The 22,158-nt window shown below is 41.9% G+C and overlaps 1 protein-coding gene across 9 annotated transcripts in view; it reads left to right on the forward strand.

Annotated features, from left to right (window-relative positions):
- Window positions 1-22,158, forward strand: part of LOC147679851 (calcium/calmodulin-dependent protein kinase type II subunit beta-like) — a 202,178-nt gene that overhangs the window by 37,462 nt on the left and 142,558 nt on the right. For 7 of the 9 annotated variants that reach the window (XM_086943404.1, XM_086943410.1, XM_086943411.1 and 4 more), the window contains 2 exons: window positions 6,080-6,120; window positions 8,256-8,327. In XM_086943404.1, the coding sequence (XP_086799530.1) occupies window positions 6,080-6,120; window positions 8,256-8,327 (113 nt within the window). The remainder of the gene's footprint in view (window positions 1-6,079; window positions 6,121-8,255; window positions 8,328-22,158) is intronic. The other 2 variants (XM_086943405.1, XM_086943407.1) reach the window with 1 other exon arrangement.

Genomic DNA, 22,158 nt, shown 5'->3' on the forward strand with positions numbered 1-22,158 from the left:
AGAGTTCAAAAAGCACTTCCGTCAAGGCGACAAGCGATCAATCCAACAGAGGATTCAAACCCCTCAGTGGTCATCGCAAACACAGCAACGGTCTTAATTTCAGCAGAGACGCCCTGGTAGAGGCAGAGGAAATAACAACAAACCAGTCCACCTCAAAACAGCCTCCAAAGCCTTGAGGCGTTGCTTCCTCCTCAACTGTTCGCCACTCCGGTGGGAGGGAGTGTAGCTGGTCACCTGGAAGAGTGGAAATCCATAACAAAGGACAAGTGGGTGCTGAGTATTGTGCAGCATGGTTACTTGCTGAGGTTCAAGTCACCTACTCCGCAAGTGTTCCCCTTAACTCAGGTACTTTTCTCGTCTTCAAAGTCAGCTGTTGAAGGACAAGGTCTCTACCCTCCTCATGAAGAAGGCCATAGAGGAGGTCCCTCTCATGCGAAGGAATCAAGGAGTATACTCCCGATACTTTCTAGTCCAAAAACGAGGAGTGGGCAAAGAGTACAAACCTATCCTCGATCTACGTCTACTGAACAGGTTCATCAGAAAAGAACATTTTTGCATGCTATCCCTGCACCAGATTTTTCCTCCCCTTCACCAGGGAGACTGGATGTGTGCCATAGACATGCAGGACGCATACTTTCACATACCTGTCTCAGTAAAGCACCAGAAATTCCTCAGGTTTCAAATAGACCGTCGCCACTACCAGTATCGAGTGCTTCCGTTCGACCTCAAGTCCGCCCCACGGACATTCTCCAAGTGCATGGCGGTGGTGGCTGCCTTCCTCTGTAGGCGGAAAATCTTCGTCTATCCCTATCTAGACGATTGGCTTCTAAAAATCTCCACGCCTGTCCTGCTTCAGAAACATCTAACATACTGTCTCAGTTTGATGCATTCCTTGGGGATGCAGGTCACCTACAAGAAGTCAGTACTAAACCCCTCCCAGTGAAAACACTACCTGGGCGCCTCCTTGGACTCCGCAAAGGCAAGCGTGTGTCCTTCGGAGGAGAGGTTGTCATCAATGCCTCATAAGTGCCGCATCCTGCTAGACAATGTTCTATCTGAACAAGTAGGGAGGCACGAGGTCACGAGTTCTGTCTATGGAAGCCCAAGCCATCTGGCATTGGCTTCTGGCGAGGGGCCTCCATTGTGGCAGTTCACTTGCCAGGAATCCTAAATGTTCAGGCGGACAGCCTAAACAGAGACTTCGTAGAAGCGCCCGACTGAGTGCTCAACGAAGAGGTCACGCAAGAGGTGTTTCAGCAATGGGGAGTACCAGACATAGATTTGTTCGCAGACGCGGCAAACACAAAATGCCTCTTCATCACATCCATATATCCCCAACAAGGATCACGGGGAAATGCTCTTTTGATCAGCTGGTCTCAGACATTGCTCTATGCCTTTCCTCCCTTGCCTCTGATCCCGGCGGTGATACAGAAGTTCTACAGGACTAACACCAGGATGATCTTGATAGCACCGGAGTGGCCACGGAAGTGATGGTACCCGGATCTCCCCCAGCTGTCGCAAGTCCCTCACAGGAGACTGCCATGCTGCCCAGGCTTGCTGTCCAAGGACAGGGGGGAAGGTGTTTCACCCCAACCTCCCTTCCCTTCGCTTGACGGCATGGCTCCTGAGGTCACCAATATGACCACCTAGACCTTTCACCTGATTGCATGAACATTCTTAAAGAGGCTAAGAGGCCCTCTACGAGCCAATCTTATGCTTTCAAATGGAAAAGATTTTACATTTGGTGTCTAGAGAACTCTCTTGATCCTATCCACAGTCAAGAGCAGGTGATTCTACCCTATTTGTTACATTTGGTAAGGTCAGGCCTGAAGTACCCCACTTGGCGGCTATCACAGCCTACAGGAAGTCGCCTTCTCAGACGTCATTCTTCCTTATGCCTGTGGTTAAAGATTTCCTAGAAGGGCTTAAGAATGTGTTTTCACCAGTGAGATCCCCCTCTCCTCCCTGGGAACTCAACATTGTACTTACAAAATTGATGGGTGCTCCATTCGAGCCTATCCATAAGGTGTCTTTGCAGCACCTGACCTGGTAAGCTGCCTTTTTGGTAGCTATCACCTCTGCCCGTAGGGTAAGCGAGATCCAGGCCCTATGTTGCAAGGAACTTTACACTGTTTTTCATGCCAATAGAGTGGTTCTGAGGACGCACCCAGGTTTCTTGCCTAAGGTGGTCTCGGACTCCCACATTAATCAGACCATTACTCTGCCTACTTTCTTCCCTCAACCAACCACTCCCTCAGAGAGATCTCTACACTCTCTTGATCTCCGGAGGGTTCTGAAGTATAACCTTGCTAAGACTCTTCTCCTTAGGAAATCAGACCGGCTTTTTGTTAATTATGGGTCAACTAATACCGGTCTGTCAGCCTCAAAGAGATCTATCTCACGATGGATCGTTTCCTGTATAGCGCTGTCTTACCAATTAGCTAACAAAGCGTTACAGGGAAAACCTCATGCACACTCTACTAGAGGGAAAGCTACTACAGGTCTCCTTCGTAACATTCCAATCTCTGAGATTTGTAAGGCTGCTACATGGCGTTCTGTACATACCTTTACTCTCCATTATTGCCTTGATTCAGATGCACAGGCCGATGCCCAAGTCGGACAGGCCTCTTTAAGGAATCTGTTTGAATAATTGCATTCTAAATAAGATGTTAATTCTTGTTTTTTGCTGTATACTTGTTTGCTCTTCCGCGGGACTTTGGGTATGGGCTTGCTAATCTATTCATAGATTATGACTACTGATGAGTATCCCCAGGATGAGAAGCATTAGTTATTTACCTGTAATCCTAGTTCTCATCCAGGGGTATACTCATCAAAGTCATAAGCTCCCACCCACCTCCCAGGACGAGAATAATTACTGCAAAGTTATTGTATGATGATTGCGGATTTACTCAGGTGCTTCACCACCTCCAAAAGAACTGACCTAACTGCCACGTGTGGTGCATCATGGGGGCAGGGGGTCTCATGCAGGTCTTAAAAGCACGGTACCCCTACTCTAATGCCTTAAAGGCAAGGTGTCAGTTTTCCTTTGTTTGTTTATACTCTACTGCAGCCTACTGGCAAATGCCTGCAATTACAGGTTTCTCTATGGCAATAAAGCATTGTTGTATGACAAATGTTTACTGCTCTCTTTCTTCCTTAGAGGTTGGGAGAGCATGGGTGTACTATACAAACCTATGTAATTTCAGCATTCTGGCCATTATAGAAATATTTAGGCTAAATGTATATATGTTTGACATATGCATATATATTTATATATATATGTATTTTCTATATGCTCCGGGACCCCGCACATGGGTGGGGATTATTCACAGATTATGATTTTGATGAGTATACCCCTGGATGAAAACTAGGATTACAGGTAAGTAACTAATCCTTACTACACGCTGAGCGATCAGACTCTGTGCTGATTCTAAAGTTCTTGATTATTATGCCCTTCAACAACAAGACTGAGCACACATATTGTCACAAGTGCCTTGGCCCCTATCTGCAGTGCCTTGAGGCAGCCATAAATGCTCTGTGTTAATTTCAAAAACCTTAAATGAGCCAAGTAAATAAGTGAAATAAGGCAATCGTCACAAAAACAGATGTGCAGGTCAAGTCTGTGTTGCTCGCCACATGCCTGCCCTACTCACTAAGGGTAATGCAGAGTGTGGAAGAGTTCATACTTTCTACATTCTTTGAAAGATTAAGTATCTGTTATAGTGCAACTGGGTCACAGAATCTCCGTTTCACAGTTGCTTACTGACATTACCGTTTCAAAAGCTTCACTACAGGATCACCTCTGGAACAAGAAGTGCAGTTTCAGGGGAGGCCAGAAAGGCAGGTCCAGTTATGTTCACATTTGAAAATGTCTACTTCACGTAAAGACTAATTTAAATTAAGGGTTTTCAATGAGTACTAGACTCAAGTTTTATATGTATATGATTGGATTTCTGGATGGTGACTACAGAAGCGAGGATACCCATCGAACAAGCTAAATTATTTTTATCCATAAATCGTTACTAAACATAGTTACATATTACAAATTGGAAAATGGCTAGGAAAGTTTCTGACATTTGTATAAGGGAAAGTACATTATCAGTGCAAAACTTCACTGCTCTGTCTCAGATCGTTGCCAAGATTGTTCACAAAAATGCATTGCAGAAGTGACAGAAACAGGAATCATGGTCCTCGATATCTTGGATTCAAGGAAACAAGACAGCCATAGAGGCAACGGTGCACCTCTTACACAGCTGTTGCCTCACAAGAATTGAGGAGAGGTTTCCCATGTCATAGATTAAAAGGCTTTAGTTGCTAGAGAAAACTCTAAACTTCACTGAAGAATGCCCCTACACTAAGCATACATCATAAAGCCTACTTTACACCGTGGTTCTCTTTACTACTGGGAAGGGACACTAGATCTTAATCTGCAACATGAGTAAGCAGAGGTTCTGAGGTTTTGCAAATATCCTACTATCACACATATTTTGAAGTATCCAATTCACAGCTTTAATCAGTGGTAATCTTTAACAATTTTTTTTTAATAATTAAAAACAAAATAGAGAAAACAATCTTCTTCTACACAATTACAGAGAGAAGACCATATCTAATCACTCTAGTTGCAGACTTTATTATTGCATGAACCTAGAAATGAAAAGCCTGGAAGGCATTCCGAAGAACTCCGCATTTAAGTTTATAACACGATTCTAGTAATCTTAACCTCTTATTAAAGATAATTTTGCATACTCTCTGAGGCAGTCCTATTATATAGAAACTCGGTCTCATGACACTGAAGACAAGAGATGGAAATCTTCAGTTTCTGATTAACCATCTATGTATGTGTAGCAAGGTAAAGTAGCCTCATTCCTCTGTGCTCCGTTATAGTGTTAGCTCTTACCGCTTATGATACTGCTGGAAAAATATGGGAATATTCAGAAGACCCCATATTGCTAAAATAAACTTACCCGGCTGTCACAGACAAAGTTCCAGAAGAAAATTGAGGGGGAAGTGAGCCTTTGGGTACTGCCCACATTTGACAAAGGTTTGCTAATTTTGACGTCTTGTGTACATTCCTGTGAAAGTGCATCCACCCATTCTCCTGCCCTACTAAGTTCTAATTCCAAAGGAATTCAAGTAATTCGGTACTGGAGGTTTTCTAGTTCAATCAACTTACTGCCCTGTGGTCTAAATAAAATAGCTTCCATTATAATACTGACAATTTGTGCTGAATATTTTCAGGATTTTTTTTATGATGTGAGGGCAGTAACCTGATTACAGATATAAGACCACTGCGCTAGACAACTGGTATGAGACGGCCTGATTTCCACATCTTGGGCAGTGTGATGTCACCAGGCGGTGCATTCTCCTTACTCTTCGCTTTTCCTTTGTGCTATGGAAAAACAGCATTTGTCTTTTTTTCCCTGTGAAATGACAGAATACCATGGATCACTCCACATATCGAGTAGAGCAAACTGCCTTAGTTAGGCAGAAGGACATTAGTGTGCCACATCAGATGGCAATGGGCAAAGGAAAACAAAGTGACGGAAGAGTATTGGGTTTCCCTTACTGCAATCCACTTCCACCTTGGTTTAAGAATATCTGATCTCCCTATTTAACTTCTTTCACACGAATGTTGCTTCCTCTTGCAGTTGTCCTAGAAATTTTCTATTATTGACTTTTAGCTTGAGGAAGTGCCATTTATTTTCTGCCGTCCCTTTTAAGTTATTCTTCCATCTGTTGGTTTTTTCGTGCGTGTATTTGACGCTCTTGAATCTCTTTTCCTTTTGGAAAACGCAGCCTCTGGATGCTTGCCTCGGTGTTTGGGGTGTTTAAAATAGTCTTCTAGGCCATACCCTCAAATGTTTGTGTTGTCAGTAACTGAGTCCTGAAGGGGACTGTCGATGCTAGTCTTGATATTGGTATGTTAGAAGTCAAGCGCATCTGTCTCTGCTCTTTCTGTGTTTGCTAGTTGATCTTGAACGTTTCCTCACATTGTGCAATAAATTCCTACCCTGTGTCAGGGTGCACACACATCAACTCTCTATTATTGTTTTCTCTCCATTTTGCTTCCACCATGCAGCAGCTAAGAGTTTGCTTAACAAGAAAACCGACGGAAGCAAGGTAAGCGACTCCTACCACTATGACGATCCTTTCTGCCTTCTCCATTACTCATCAAGAAATAAAGGGTCTCAGATAGCTCTCGGCTGTCCGAGATTGGTTGGTTACTTGTTAAAACATAGACAGAAAAGGGCTATGTTGTGGATTGAATTGCATGTTAAAATATTTGCACCAAGATATTTAAGTACAGTAGATATTTTGGTAGTAGATGTTTTTTTTGCACGCTGTTGTTTCAGTCTATTGTGCTATCATCCCGAGGGGTTTAGCTGCTGCTGCTGAGGCAAAGAAAGAGGTAGGGTCTGCTTCAGGACAGCATCCCCTCACTAAGGAGTGGCAGTTATCTCCCCAAGCATCAGCACGGGTTCTCCTATTGGATATTCGAGCATGTACTGCTGCCTGTGGCTACTACTGTTCCCTGGGGCCCTGCATTCTGTTGATTGCTCAATGGCATAGGCACTAAAAAGAGGTAATGGGTGTAATATCATCAATGTTAAAGCAAGGTTAGGCATGCGGAGGCAACCCAGTAGGTGTATTTATCGGTTTTATGTGATTTAATAGAAAAACGATTTCATGGAATACCATTACTGAGAAATAATTTCATCTAAACTATTTAATGTAAATTTTCGGAATGAATGGTATTTACCTTTTCATTGAAACCAATTAATTGAATGTCTTTGTGGTCAAAATTGGCTTTTGAATGCTTATTTTCTAAATATAAATACAATGTTTGAAGGTCTTCCTTTCAGAAACAGTTTTGTTGGAGTTATTTAATGCACTGCTTTAATCAGGGGGCATTTTTGAATATTTATATCTTTTACATTGTCAAACAATTACTTAGGATGCTTTTAATTCTCTGACCCATCACACCCGTAAACATCATCCATGGCTGACCCTCACAATCCCTAAACACCATCAGATCCTGCCCCCTAACACACCTCACCACGCCTAAACTACACTCATTCCTATAGCCTAAAAGCCCTTTCTATCCCAAACATCCACCATCCCTAAGCCATAAAATCACTCACTACCCCTCACTCCACCCATTCCGGGACCCTAAAAATTTCCTTTCTACACTTAAGGCCCACCCATCCCAAACCCATTAAAATACCACCCGTCCATGAACCCTAAGAAAGACCCTCACCTTCCTTCAACCTCAGCCATTCATGACCCATGAGAACTCCTCACCCTATAGGACTCATCCCAGCATCCTAAAAACCCTTTATAGATCTATAATCCAGCGCTTTCTGATGATTTAAAACCACTCGCCAGCCCAAACCTCTGCCCATCCATGAACCCTAAAACCCCTAAACAACCTTACACTCCACCCATCTCTGAATCCTAAAAACCTCATTCTATGCCCAAACTCCAATTATTCCTTACCGCTATAAACCTTTCATCACCCTAAACATTATTCATGACTGAACCCTAAAACCCTACAGTACATTTTTCTTTAAAGTTGTTTCCTTTCAAAATGTTTCCTTTAATTTTCGATTGGATTCCCCTACAACTTTTCCCATATTCACCAGCTCACACTTCAAATCCTTTGCTCCTTTCCCCCTCACCTGTTTTTTGTTGCCTCTCTCAAAATATACTTGGCCTTGTAACATTATAGCCCAGAATGTAGTCACACTCCGATCTCTGTGGTATCTCCACATCGGTGGAGTTTATTAAGCTACAGCACCCTTGGGAAAGAATATAGAAAGAACGCGTTTGAATGGTCTCATTGTACTGTTCTAAGTCACTTGTTGAGTTCCTTTTGATTCGAGTGCAGTGATGACAACCGTGATATGCCATGACTTCAGGTCTTAAAACGACACTGTTTTGAAATTGAGGTAAATGGTTAATAACACCAATTTGTGGTGCAGGCGATAAATTCACTGTTTGAAGATTCTGCATTAGTGGAGAAACAGTCAATGGAATTACTTTACCCTGTTGATAATGGTGGTGGTAAATATGGTAGTGGATTCCTCATGGACAGCGAACCTGCCAGTGATGAACTACCACCTTTTTCACAAGTCTGTGGTTTTACAGGAACCACTCGCCCCCAACTAAGCCTTTCTGCTTTGCATTTATGATGGAATTTTGTTCTATGATGCTTATTGTATTATCTAGTCCTTTTTATTGCTTCTCTCTTACAGCCTCAGACCAACAGCACCAAAAACAATGCCGGAGTGACCAGCCCCAAGGGATCCATTCCCCCAGCCACACTGGTACATCTCTTTCCCTATCTTCACTTCTCTGGGAAATAATGGTGTTATGCAGGGCGGGCAACTGTCTTGGGCGAATTCAAGTTCTAGTTTATGCAGGCCTTGGCTTCTGCTGAATGATGCACTAAGCAATCTGTCTGTGCCCTAGTACTAATGGAATGCCTGGTCTATTGCTTTGCTGAACAATAACTAGCTACCTAGATGCTCTTCTGCAATAGTAGCAGTTCTGGCTAATTACGGTAGTAAAAATCCTTACCATTTCTGAAGAAATATTGCACTCATTTTACATCATGAGATTGTACTTTTCCCTATTTAAACTACATTCCTTATTTAGAGTAATGTCAATGGTCAGCCCTCTGCACCCTTCAGTTTCTTAACTTGCTTTGACATTTATTTCTGAAGAGTACTGCACCTGTAGCGATGCTGGATATTAGCATTTCAGACTTTTAGGCTCAAACTTCAGTTTAGTCTTTGTAAAATTTTAGGATTAGGAGATGAGCCATTTAAACTACTATATACAGTTCTATTCCAATTAAGATCTTGTGTTCATAACATTCTGGGGTCCATTTGAGCCATACCACAATCCTGTACATTGATTGTAAATTATATAGGCTGATAATCTAACTTCAACCATTTCAATCAGCATGTTATTTGCCGAAAAACGCCCAACTTAATTTAATGTATTTGCCTCTGTGACTTGTCAGCTTTTCACTTGGTGCAAAGTGCTACAGAAATACTCTATAATAAATATTGAATGTCTCCGAATTCAATAGCCCTCTGGCTTGTCTGTGAGTACCCCTGAGTTTATCATTGATATCCTGTGAAACCTTTGCCTTTTCAGTAACTTCCTGGATATTTAGAGGTGAGTCAGAGAGTACTTTTTATCTCATTCGGCATTATGTGGCTTGCCATTGACTTGCATGGTCCTGTGCGACTTGAATGGTACTCTCTGGCTCAGGGAAGGGTCAAAGATTTCCTTGATAATCCATGACTTCCATGATACACTTTTGCTTTCCAGTGACCTTTCTTTTGCTCTCTGGATTTTCTGTGGATTTCTGAAATGCTGTTTGTTTAGTGCCCCAAGTAGGGATGTTGATAACCTCCCTCAAGCATACCAAAAGGTTTGTTTTGTCTAAAATTTGGGAAAGCGTATAATGTGCCAGGGATTTTTTGCATTTCCTTGTGGACCCCGTGCATTCCTCCCACAATCATGTCCCCGACCCTCTGTGTCTATCTGTCTGTCGAGTCATAGCAGGCACCCCTGTATTATTGTGTCATTGTTGCAGGCAGTTCAGAACTGAGAACATAAACCATGCCTTAAAGAGTTTGGGTCCTGCAAAGAATTTCCCTAAAAGCTCCTCCTCAGACCACAGTGTAGGTACTCATTAAGATTGGGTTTTCTTAGGCCATCTTTTGGCTATACTGGAACAACAGTGAAGTGTAACCTAATTTACACACAAATTCCAGCAATCCACGAAAGACCTAACTATACTAACAGAAGTCTGTGAAACTTTCACTTCACTCATGAAGGAACAGATCACAGACAGCAAAGTCACACTAGTACATCAATAAAAGACTACGGTCCTGGTTTAGAGTTTTTGGGGCTGGGTATTCCATCACAGATGTGACAGATATCCTGTTTAACGTATCAAAGTGCATTATATCCTAAATGCACTTGTAATAAAGTGGATGGGATATCCATCACGTTTTTCACAGAGCTCTTGTCTGCTTATCTCTAAATCAGACCCTAAGATCCCAGCAAAGAAGGCTCGGTAGCCTCAGAGGCTATGTGAAGATGAAAAGTAGTAGGCCACATAGCATTGACCCCTCTGGTGATTATTGACAAATACTTCGGCACCTGGGTACAAGTATCTGTATAAATGATGGTCTGTCCCAGAGACCAGTCATTATGTAACATGTTTCGACATGCAAGTAGGAAATATGTTATAAACCTTTTGTTGGCAGAGAGATATTAGAAGTCCATATACCTCTGGGGATGTACCATGTTACAATGCATACCGTTACAACTACCTACTATTACAACGCGACCATTACAACGCATACCATTACAACGCATAGCGCTTTGAGGTGCTGGATAGTGGTAAGTATAATTTACTATTCTAACTCCAGTCCCCGTGGACCCTAGGGAAGGTGTTGGATGGTAAATTATACTTATTCCCTATCCTAGAGCGCCCCCCAGCGCAATGCGTTGTAATGGTGTGCGTTGTAAAAGTCGCGTTGTAATGGTAGTGCGTTGTAACAAATGCGTTGTAACAGGTGTATACCACCTCTGGTAACCAAATACAAACTTGCAATATAAAAAGATTGCATGGTGCATGAAACTGCGAGTGTTGAGAACCATTGCTATCAATAGTGCCCGTTCGTGTAAAGCAGGAGTACAACCATCATTGATCATGCAGCGAATACTCAAAATGTCTTTGACCTTAAAGCGAATTGGGGAGAGCGTATTCTGCTCACCTACAGAGGAAATTTTTATACTGTAGAGGACATTGGCATCCCAAATTCTCCAGCATTGGATTTTCGATATATTGACATGCTTGAATCATTACCTGTCATCAGGATGAATATTTCCGGTAACTTTAAATAGCATTAAACAGTGCTAAAATAACTATAGCTCTCAGCAGCAGAGTTTGTTTAGTAACATATCCACCTCATTTGACACACCCCTAATGCCAGCCAATCAGGGAAAAGTACTGAGCTCTCCTTCTCCTCCTAGAGACCACCATATCTCAGATTTCTGCTGCAACTCCTGAATCTGGGAATCCTAGAGAAGAGCTTTGCCCTAACCAGTGTTTGACGTTATATTGGATACTTTTGAATCCTTATTTCATCCTCCCTGGATTTCTGCCAGTTCTGACTTCACCTGTTTAGAAACTGAGAGTTGTGTTATGGGATTTTAGAGATTAACACATCGGGACTGGCCCTGGGGACCACTAATTGTCACCATCTGCCTCTAATGGCTGAGAAAGAACAAGGATCTCTTTAAGTCCTGTTTAGATTTTGGTCAAAGAAAGATCTACACTGATGATCCTCGTGATCACTGCATTTATTTTCTTTAACCAACTCATAAAGCCTCTCGCTGCGACATATATAAAACAGTTTGTTCAAATATGCTTAAAGACAGAGAAAGGAGGTTAACTCTTTATTTGCCAGAAGAGAAGAAAATGTCCCCTTTCAAAGGGATTGGCCCCTTATTTGAATCCGGGAAAGTAGCACGAAAAAGGAAGCATGGGGAACTTCTTCAGTTGGGATTTAAATCAAAGGCATACTCAGCCACCTCCTCCAAACATCATTCAAGCCTTCCTCAGAAGCTGCATTAAAAAAAGATAAAGAATTTCCTGTGCAATTATTTTGCACAGGAAATTCTTTATCGCAGTCTGACATCCAGTCAGATTTATCTGACAATCCAGTTAGACTTACCTCCCGAGTCATCAACAACCACAACTCCACCATCTGTAAGAAATGCCCCGTTGATGATGATCACCCTATTGACTGGCACTCTCATCAACAAGAAGCCGTAGACAACATAACCACCTCCAACAACATTGACAACAGTAATGTTGATGACCTCATCGACGGCAACAGTGCTTCCACTGTTGACAGCATGACCTCCTCAACGATAACTGCATTGACAGCCTAGGTGAAAATGGGGCTCACTGTCGACCGCAATAGCCAGCTTGTCAATGATTACAACATTGATGACACCGTCAACAACAGCAATTACTTTGCATACTTTAACTTTCCCACAGTCCTTACTGAATAATTTTGTGCACCCTTCTTTGCAAATACTTAATTCAGAACTGAAGGATGATTCCGGTGACCAGAAGCAAGTGAGGGTTTTCTTACAGTTCCACACAGTTAGATTTACGCTATTTACCAGAATATGAAGAGGCGCTCCATGATGAGGAACAGCAAAAGGAGCATGAATATCACCCTCTGAATATCGCAAAGAAAGGCCACTCTAGCAGCTCTGACCAACCCTACCCGTGACCTCTCTACAGGGACCCACCAATGTTGCAGGTGCCATTGTCATTAATAAACATGTTTCAAGAGATGCTAGACATTTTTCAATGGTAACTTCGACAGCCACCACAATCCCCGGCAATACCGCCTCACCCTCTTCCTCAGGTGAAAATACCCCCATTGCCACCTCCTTCGCAGGAGATGACTGTCCCTCCACTCTTCCCACCGCACCTTGGGACATGATGAAACAGGAAACTTCAAATTTGGACCAGATGTCTGATGGGGAAGAAGAGGTCAACTCTTTTGGGGAAGGACAGGATAAAAAGCGTGCTAGGACTACAACTTCCATAGAGACTGTGATTGAATCACTTGCTCAGCCTTATTCACCTCCAGAGGACTTTGCCTTTTTTCATGCCCTCATAGAAAGAGAAGTGAAAACGTATGACCTTCACTTGACTTCTGTAGAACAGCAACATTTCATATAAGTTTAAGGTGCAATCTTGCAAAACTACTAAATCCTTTCTGATTCTTAGATTTGGTTATATTAGCCTCCGTTGTGGTAGTTTTGCCCCTGCCCACACGATTTGTCTTATTCTCACAGAGAAGACTAATCCCCATCCTTATTCTGACAGAGGATTATAAATAGGGCTCCCGGTTTTATGGTATTTTTTTTTTTAACATATCCGTTTGTATTTATCCATATTTAGTTTTTGGGCAACTCATTGGTGTTCATCCATATTTATTTTTGTGTTTTGAAAATAAATGGAGCTGTAAAATGGTACATTTCAATGTTCATTTAACTCTTGGACGTGCACTCATACGTGGATGCCTGTCATGTTTTAGCAAATTAAGCAACTACTATATCAAAAGATTACACTCACAGGTATATATTAGTTTTATACTACACATTTTATGTTAGCATGTGCCTGTATTTAAGGAAATGTAATTCTGTTTTTTAACTCCATGCTGTCTATCTGCTCAGCTGTTGTCTGGAATACATAAAAGACAGCATGGAGAGTCTCTCAAAAGAAAACAGTTTTCAGTATTTTTCCACATTTTATAATAAATACAGACAAGAAACACATTGTTTTCTGTCTGTATCTGTAAAAATAAGTAAAAACTGAAAAACGGAAGCCTTAATTATGAAGCAGTTTATGAAAGGTCTTTTTAGGGCTTTTCCTTTGGTGAGCGACCTCCAGTTCCATGAGAGTTGAACACTGTGTTGATCCAACTCATGCTTCCTCCTTTTGAACCTATTCCCAGAGAGCATCAGAAGTTCATTTAATGGAAAACCATACTTCTGCTTACGCTCACTTAAGCTAGAAGAGTCAGAGAGTTACAGGCGTTCTTTATAAAGGTGTCAGATTGTCTGTCACCACTTTATGCAGACCAATCCAAGATTTATGCCCAAAATCCCTACAGACTTCCACTTGAATTAACCGGTTATTCTGCTTCCTTTTTTCTCTAATCCATGTGCTGCGGCAAGATCCTTACATTTGGTGGATGCTCTCATGTGTAACTGGTTCTATATGGACAAAATCAATGCATTCTTCCGATCAATTATTTCTCATTCAGCCATCCAGGAAGAGCCCACCCTCTATTCAAGCAAGGCCTCTTACATTAACTGTCTCTGCTTGTATCACTTTCTGCCACATTAAAGCTAAGTGTCCACTCCGAGCAGAGCCTACTCTAAAATCGCTAATGACGAACAAAGTTCTTGGTTTCTTCTGAGTCTCAGATCACCTTAGACATTCCAGTTACGCTGTTAGTGTCCTATACATCACCCATCAAAGTAATGCCAGCAATTCCTCCAAAGATCCAGGGCACTCATGTGGAAGGGGACGGTGTACAATTTGGCGGTGACAGTCCCTTTGGGTGCTCGTACAGCCATGCTCATCTAAAAAAGTGTTTGGAGGATGAAATTCCCAAACAGGACATTCAATATTCTGTACATTGTCACGCTCCAATAATGTCCTACTGTCAGGAGGATGAGAGTAGAGTTTGGCATTAACCCCACCTACGTGAAGACGAACATTACGACCCATACTTCGAAGATGACTCATGCCATCAAGACTTATAACATGAACAGCCCATAATGAAGGTCCAGGTGGTTTTCCAGCATTGGATATTTCATATATTCACATACTTTGAATCATTGCCTGGTGGCAGGCTGGGAATCTCCGGTAACTTTAAGCAACAGTAAACCGGATTAAAATGCCATAGGCCTCAATTACCATGTTTGTTTAGCAGCACATCCACCTCACTTCACTTGAGACAACCCAAACTTCAGCCAAGTACATGGAAGTGGTGAGGTCTCCTTCTCTTTCTAGAGGCCACCTGGGCTCATCTTTCTACTGCACATTGTAGTGTGAGGGATTCTTCTACAGAAACTCCACTCTGATCTGTGTGTAATTTCACCCTTGTTACTTCTTGATGAATTCTCATGTGTTCCCTGGACCTCAGTCAGCCCTAACTTCAGTTTTCAGTTTATTGTGGAGAGTTGTAAGGTTTTTTGGATCAAAATCTCCACTTTCTGGACCAAGGGGACCCTTCCTTGTCACCGATTGCCATTAGGACTGAAAAGGAAAAGAAATGTCTTTTAGTCCTGCTATGATAGTGGACAAATGAAGATGTACACTTATGAACCACACGATAAGTGTATTTATTGTCTTTATCCAGCCTGCAAGGCATCTCACTGTGATATTTGTAGGACTTTTCCTTCCAAGACTTTGAAGAATAGAGAAGGGAAGTTGGTAATATTAGAGAAGAAGAAAATTACTCCTCTACCTCTTCATGGATCACCTCACCAGTGAAGTTCATTGTAGCTACGTCATCAACAATAACTGCACCATCAATGACCAGATCCTCGTCCAACTACACCACTGCTGACTGTACCACAAGTAAACACAATCCCACTGTCAACAGCCATCTGATGATTTTAATGAGTTTATCTGGCAAGCCGTAGTGGCAGAGGAGTTTCCACGGGTCGCTGTCCACGTTGTTGAAAGTCTTCTCATAATCAATGAAGTTGACATAGAGGGAGGGGGAGTTCCATTTGACCGACTGCTCAATGGTGAGTCACAGTGTTGCAACCTGGTCTGTTAAGGATCTTTATTTGCTCCAGCCAGCTTGCTGGTCTCGCAACAAAGTGTCATCATGTTTTGTGATTATGTCAAGATGACTCTGTTGAACACTTGGCCTGGGCTTGACAGTAGCGTTATGCCACTGTAGTTTGTGCAGTTATTCAGGTCACCATCCTTGAGGATCTTGATTAGATATACCTCCTTCCAGTCTGATGGCAACGTTTCCTCTTCCCAGATCTTTCCGAAAATGGGTAGAGCAGGCCTCCTTATTTTTCAGTGTCTGCCTCGATCCTGCTCCCTTTCCATTTCTCAGTTGTTTGTTGGCTTGCCTTATTTCCTCCTTGATTTGTCTGCTGCAGTCGATTAGAAAGTCCTTGTCAGCTGGCTGTATGTCTTGTGGAGACTGGGGCATGAGCTGGTTAATCAGTCCTAAAAAGTGCTCCACCCATCTTCATTGTTGGCCTTTGTTACCCATGATTGTCTTCTCGGTATTTGTTTAAACAGCAACATAAACACAATCCTTTTGTGTGAAGCAGAAACTTGGAGGACAACCGTGACCACCACCAACAAAAGCATAGACCTTCAGCAACACCTGTCTAAGACACATCCTCCAAATAAGCTAGCCAAACTCAATCAGTAACAACAACCTATGACAGAAGCCATTTCCAGCTTTGTCAATGAACTGCAACCAAATACTTCCTACAGACTTGACTTATTTGCACTTATCAGCCTGGCTCCTGAATACAATGAGTTTGCAGATTTGAGGATCCCACAAGACTGCAAGGAAATTCTCCTCAAGGCCAGGGCTGATTCTGTGAACAAACCTTGTCAACTTAAATAGAAATGTTTGTTTATGGTGTCAGAAGTCAAATGTTCACCCAATATCCGCACTACCAGAGCATATTCTGCCCTATCTGCTACATTTAGCCAAGACAGGTCTGATTAATCTTTAAGTAAGGTACACTTGGCAGCAATAACAAGATTTAGAAGACTCTCCTGTTTGCCATCTTTATGGTGAAGTAGAATTATCAAAGAATTTCTTCACCCGTTCACGGCGCGTCGGCCGTCGCGAGCACTACCTCCGTAGTGGCGTATTGCGGCCCCGGGCACGCAATAGAAAGCCCGCACTGCGGTGTATTTTGCACTGCGGTTAACGCTTTTTAGAGCCTTGCCTCCATTTGAAGCTTAATATAGTGCTCTTACAATTTGTGATAGCTCCATTCTAACCCATTCAGAAAGATGAGATACAATTTCTGTCATAGAAAGTGGCACTGTTATTAGCCTTGACATGTGTCTAAGGAGAATTAGTGAAAGACAGGATTTCACAATCAAAGAACCATTTATACTGTTCAGAGAGGATAGAGTGATTTTATGGACCAACTCACGATTCCTTACGAATGTTCCGCACAGACTTTCATCTGAATTAACGTATTGTTCTAAAGACATTCTTTCCAAATCCACATGATGGAGCGGATAGATCATTACATATAACAAACGTTAAAAGATGTCTAAAATACTATTTACACTAACAAAGCAATTACAAAAATTAGATAAGTTATTGGTTGCTTATGGTAACCCTTAAAAAGGGTTTCCACTCCCCAACATAGCATTGCACGTTGGATTGCTACAGCTATCCAGTTTTGTCATCGTAAAACTGGAAGACCTGTGTTATCCAAGGTACGGGCACACTCTACAAAAGTGTCTCTACGTCAACTAAGCTTTTGAACATTTCGACTCTCTTCAAAACATTTGTAGAGGAGCTACATGGAAGAGCAGACACATGTTTACACAGCACTACTTCTTGGATTCCACAGTGCAGAAAGATGTGGCAGTGGGACAAGTAGTGTTATGTCATCTATTTCAATAAGGTGAGCCTGCTTTGTTCCATTATCCCACTAGCTGGTATTATTTCATTAATATGTAGAATTAAGTGCATCTTTTAACTACTAACTATTCTGATTCAATCATGTGAATCTATGAAAGATCAAATACTGGCAATGAAAATACGTTATTTGCCTGTAACTGGTTCTCCACTATTGGCATCATTCATAGATTCACATACGACCTTCTCTCCTTCCCTGAGAGGCTCGCCTTATATGCATATTGTTGTATGATCACATTAGTGCTTCATAATCTGACGGTGTGAAGCCTTTGAGGGGAATATTATACAGGGTGCTGCTAACTGGTTGGCTGGAGTTATGGTCTCATTAATTAACGTGGATAAGATACTGAAATTAATGTTTCCTAGCCCTTCTAGACTATGTAAAACGCTGTACTGCTTGCTAATATAATGTGGGACTCCCACTTCGACGGAGAATGATTCAAGCATCTGAATCTATTGAAGATGCCAATACTGGAGAACCACAGTTACAGGTAAGTAACGTAGTGGCATATGTACAAAAGCTTTTTGCATTTCTTAATCGGCGGAATCGCAATTTCGTCCCGTTAAGAAATGCAAAACAGCCTTTCCAAATGTATAAAGGCAGATAGGGAATTGCAAAACAGGATTTCTTCCCAGTAGAAATCCCATTCTGCAATTCCCTAAATAAGAAATTGCAAATAGGGATTTCCTATTTGTGATTTCCTAAGCACATGTACAAATCATTTCCTAAATGCGAACTGGGCATTTAGGAAATGCTATTCCCATTGCACCTCAAAATGCATATTTTACAGTGGCAAATAGCGCACACTTGCCCCCAAGGTATTTATGCGCTTTACATATGCACCACTTTTAGGGGGCAGGGGAAACTTAGGCTAATAGGCACCCTTGGTTTTGCATTTGCTAATTTGCGATTTTCTATTAGAAAAATGCAAAACCATTTGTACCTATGGGCCACGAATGGTTTAGCATTTTCTAAATTGCGATACTGTGTACGAATTACTATTTGGAAATCCCTATTTTTGCACATTAAGTTTTCCATTTCCCAAATAGCGATTACTTGGGATTCGCTATTTAGGAAATCCAAAATGGAAATTTCGTAAATGTGGCCCTTATTTTGTTCTCCGTAACCTGTTACAGGAAAGGGGAGTCTTCTTATTCAGATATAATGTATTGCCTGCTAGCTATTCTGATTGAAGCATAAGAATATATGAAAGGTTCAATATTCACATGAAATCCTCCCTCCACCGAAGTCATAGGCTCACATTTATTATACATACTCCTAACACTTGTGCTATGTACTCTTTGCAATGGTGGCCTCTCAGGGGAGTAGGAGAGCTCAGCACTTTAACTTCATTGGCTGAACTTTGGATTTCAAATGTCCATAGTTTTTTAACACTGTTTACTGCTGTTTAAAGTTACTGGAGATTCCCTGCCAGATGATGGGGAATGAGTTAAGCATGTAAATATACGAAAGATACCAATGCAATAGAATTGGAGTTACAGGCTAGCTACTAATTTAATCTACTGCGTTACTTTTAGTAAATGATGATGGATTATTATGCAACATTCCTGTTGGCACCACAACCATCAGTACCCCAGCCTTAACAACCTCTGCCAGCTGTGTAACAGGCATAATCTCAACCATTGCAGCGTCCTTCACTTCTCCAGCAGCCTCTGCATTGTGAGACTCTGCCACATCAGGTTGCACAAGGCTAAAACAGAGGATGATGAGGCGGAGGAAAGCAGTTTTTGATCACACTGCAAATCCTGATGGGCAGGAATGGGAGGACTGTGTTGCAGGTCCCCTGGAAGACGCAGAGCCATAACCAGAAGACGTTGCACCAGATAAAATGTAAAGTTCCATACATTAATCGAAAGGATTGACCTTCCATTGACTGTTCAGTGGGAGAACTGTTCTTTGTATGACTTTAGGGGTCTTTAACCCAATCCCTATCGTGGACCACTTGTGGATGTAGGGTAAGAAGCTGAGGTAGAGCTGAGCTTTGGCTCTGTCTACTGTGTTCCATCTTGAAAAGAAATACAGGATGCATAACACCCCAGATTACTCGCTGGGTATCTAAGAGCACATTACTTGATTATCCAGGTAGATCAATGATGTTCTTGAAACCCATAATCTCCATGCACAGGTCGGCCAGACAGAAAAAGTCTGAGTATAGACTGCTTTGGTGAGCAGGTCTCGTCTAGCACAGCCATTTCAAGCACATTTATGGACATTGATGATTCAGCATGGTATTTGCTAGACAGGTCTTCCAGAATCCATCAATGTATGAGCAGGTCAGTGGTGGAATGCTGGCAGGGATGGATGCTAAACCAACCAACTTTGAACAGGACATTCCATCCATGTGAGAAACCCAAAAACCTGTTTTTACAAAGGGCAATAGGAAATGCCAATTCCTTGTCAGTGGACACTTGCAACCCCTAACAACAGATGCGGAGAAAAACATTTGCCTATGCCTTTCTGCTGCTTCCTCTCATTCCACAGACAATCACCGAGTTCAGATGAGAGCAATGTCCCATCATTATATTGGCTCTAGTAAGATCCAGGCAGTTTTAGTACGTGAACCTGCTACAACTATTCATTGCCACTCTCATCCCTGTGGGCAAGAACCCACTCCTACTATCCAACCTTAGAGGCCAGATGTTTCACACTAAGCCATCTTCTCTGAGATGTATTGCCTGCCTTCTGAGCACAATGGGTTCAATAGTCTAGAAATCCTGGTCCACCGCAGGAGGATACTCATTTAGGCCAATACATAGTCCACAAATAATGCTTATAAAGCTAAGTGGAAACACTTCGGTAACTGTTGTGTATCAAAAGTGTCTCCATTAAATTCATGCCAGACTGTATAAGTTTATTTCACAACCTCCTGTAAATAGTAGAATCAGCACTTGTACTTCTGTGAAAACTAAAGGCAGCTTGTGACGATATCTACATACCGCCACACCCAATTTGATTCCATTTGTAATGTCATGTAGCCTACCCAAAGAGTATATCAACGCACTCTCTGGAGCCCTCCCACCAGTGCAGATGTCTTCAGTACAATCAGAACTGAAAACAAATGTCACAATTGATGAACCGCATGGTTGAAACCATGATCGAGCGGACTTTAAATTTTGTATTTGGAAAATACTTCTGCTTTCAGCTCTAACAAGCTAAAGAATCAGAGCGCTTCAAGTCTGCTAACAATAAAATAATCTACTTGAAGTTCACGAAAGAAACAGGCTCTGATTTAGAGTTTGTCGGATGAGGGACAGTCACCAAAAAGTGGCAGAATCATTATATTTATTTATTTATTTTATTTGAAGAGTTTTCTATAGCGTGAACATGACCCTTGGGTATCAGAGCGCTTAACATTACATGAGGTAGATTAGAAACAATTCTTGTATAGTATAACGATTCACAGTAATAAGATGTAGTTAGGTATACTTACACAAAGGGTTAAAAAGGAATAAATAAAATACAATACAAGGTGAACAACCGAATATACAATGTCATGAGGTAGGTTTAGGAAATCACTATATATGGTGTACTATTGTTTTGTACTAGGGCTTCCCGTATATGATAGTTATTAAGTGTATTTTCCTGTGCATTCTATATTCTCCAGTCCTCGGTCAGGGGTTAGTATTGTACTGGCCGCTGATATCCTCATAAAGCTAGTGACTTTCTCTTCACTTCCCTTGTTGTTGTATCTTGGTCACCTTTATGTCATGGTACTAGTGATGAACTGTCTTGCCTATGGAAGGAACTTACTCATAAGGAAAATCTTAGTTTCCCTCTTAAATGTTGCTGTGTTTGGAATTTTTCTAATGTTCGGGGGAAGTGAGTTCCAGATTCTAGGGGCTGCTCCTGAGAAAAGCTCTATCATAGGTTTTTTCTTCCTGAAGATGGGTGGCCTCAGCACCAGTTCCTTGGCACTCCTGGCTGGTCTATTTCCTCCAGATATTACAATTTTCTGGGCAAGGTATCTAGGTGTATTGTAGTGGAGCGCTTTGTGGGTAATACATGCCATTTTTAGCTGAATTCTGGCTTTGTAAGGTAGCCAATTTAATGCTTTCAGATGTCCAGTCTACCATATTTACAGTGTATAAATAAATGTCAGTGTACTCTAAATACGGTGGATCTAGCGTTTGGCACTTTTTTGGGGATATCCTGCATCTGCCAAACTGCAAATTAGGCCCAAATTCATTTTACAGGCGAAACCAACTTTCATTCTTAAAGTACATTCTGACTTTCACCTGAATAAGCTGGTAGGCCTCAGGACTTTTTTTCAAAGCCCTCAAAGGGGAGGAATGAGCACTGCATTCTTTGAACGTTCGAAGAAGCAGTAGATTTTACATTGCAATGCATTGTCCTTTCAGGTGATCGGTCCAGCTCTTTGTTTCCTTCTGACACTCCAATAGGGGCATACTCCTTTTCATACAAGGTATCCCTAGATAGCAGCTGCTATTATATTTTGCTGTGCTAAAGACAACTGTCACCAGTCATGAAGAGTGAGGGCACACTCCAGCAGAGGTGTTACACCACTGACAGCTCTGTATGCCAAAATCTAATTGGCTCACTAAAGTATTCAAAAGCATGATGGATATAATGCCTGAATTAATCTCCACCACTGGTTATTACTCGGGTCGCATCCCAGCCCATTGTTATTTTGCACACCATATCACCTCAGTTTGAATCCACCATATGGAAATCAGTGAGAGCAGTTCAGCCCGAACTGCTACGTCACGTCCTCCCTGAACAGGAACACAAGCAAACCAGGACAGGTTTTGCTCATGTTAGGGCTCATTAGTCAGGAGCATCTTGGCTCCAGTGACAGTGTGCACGGGGCCCACGTCTGGGCATCCTCATACTTCTTAGTGCAAA

Source organism: Lissotriton vulgaris, chromosome 11, assembly GCF_964263255.1.
Source record: "Lissotriton vulgaris chromosome 11, aLisVul1.2, whole genome shotgun sequence".
Classification (NCBI taxonomy): Eukaryota; Metazoa; Chordata; class Amphibia; order Caudata; family Salamandridae; genus Lissotriton; species Lissotriton vulgaris.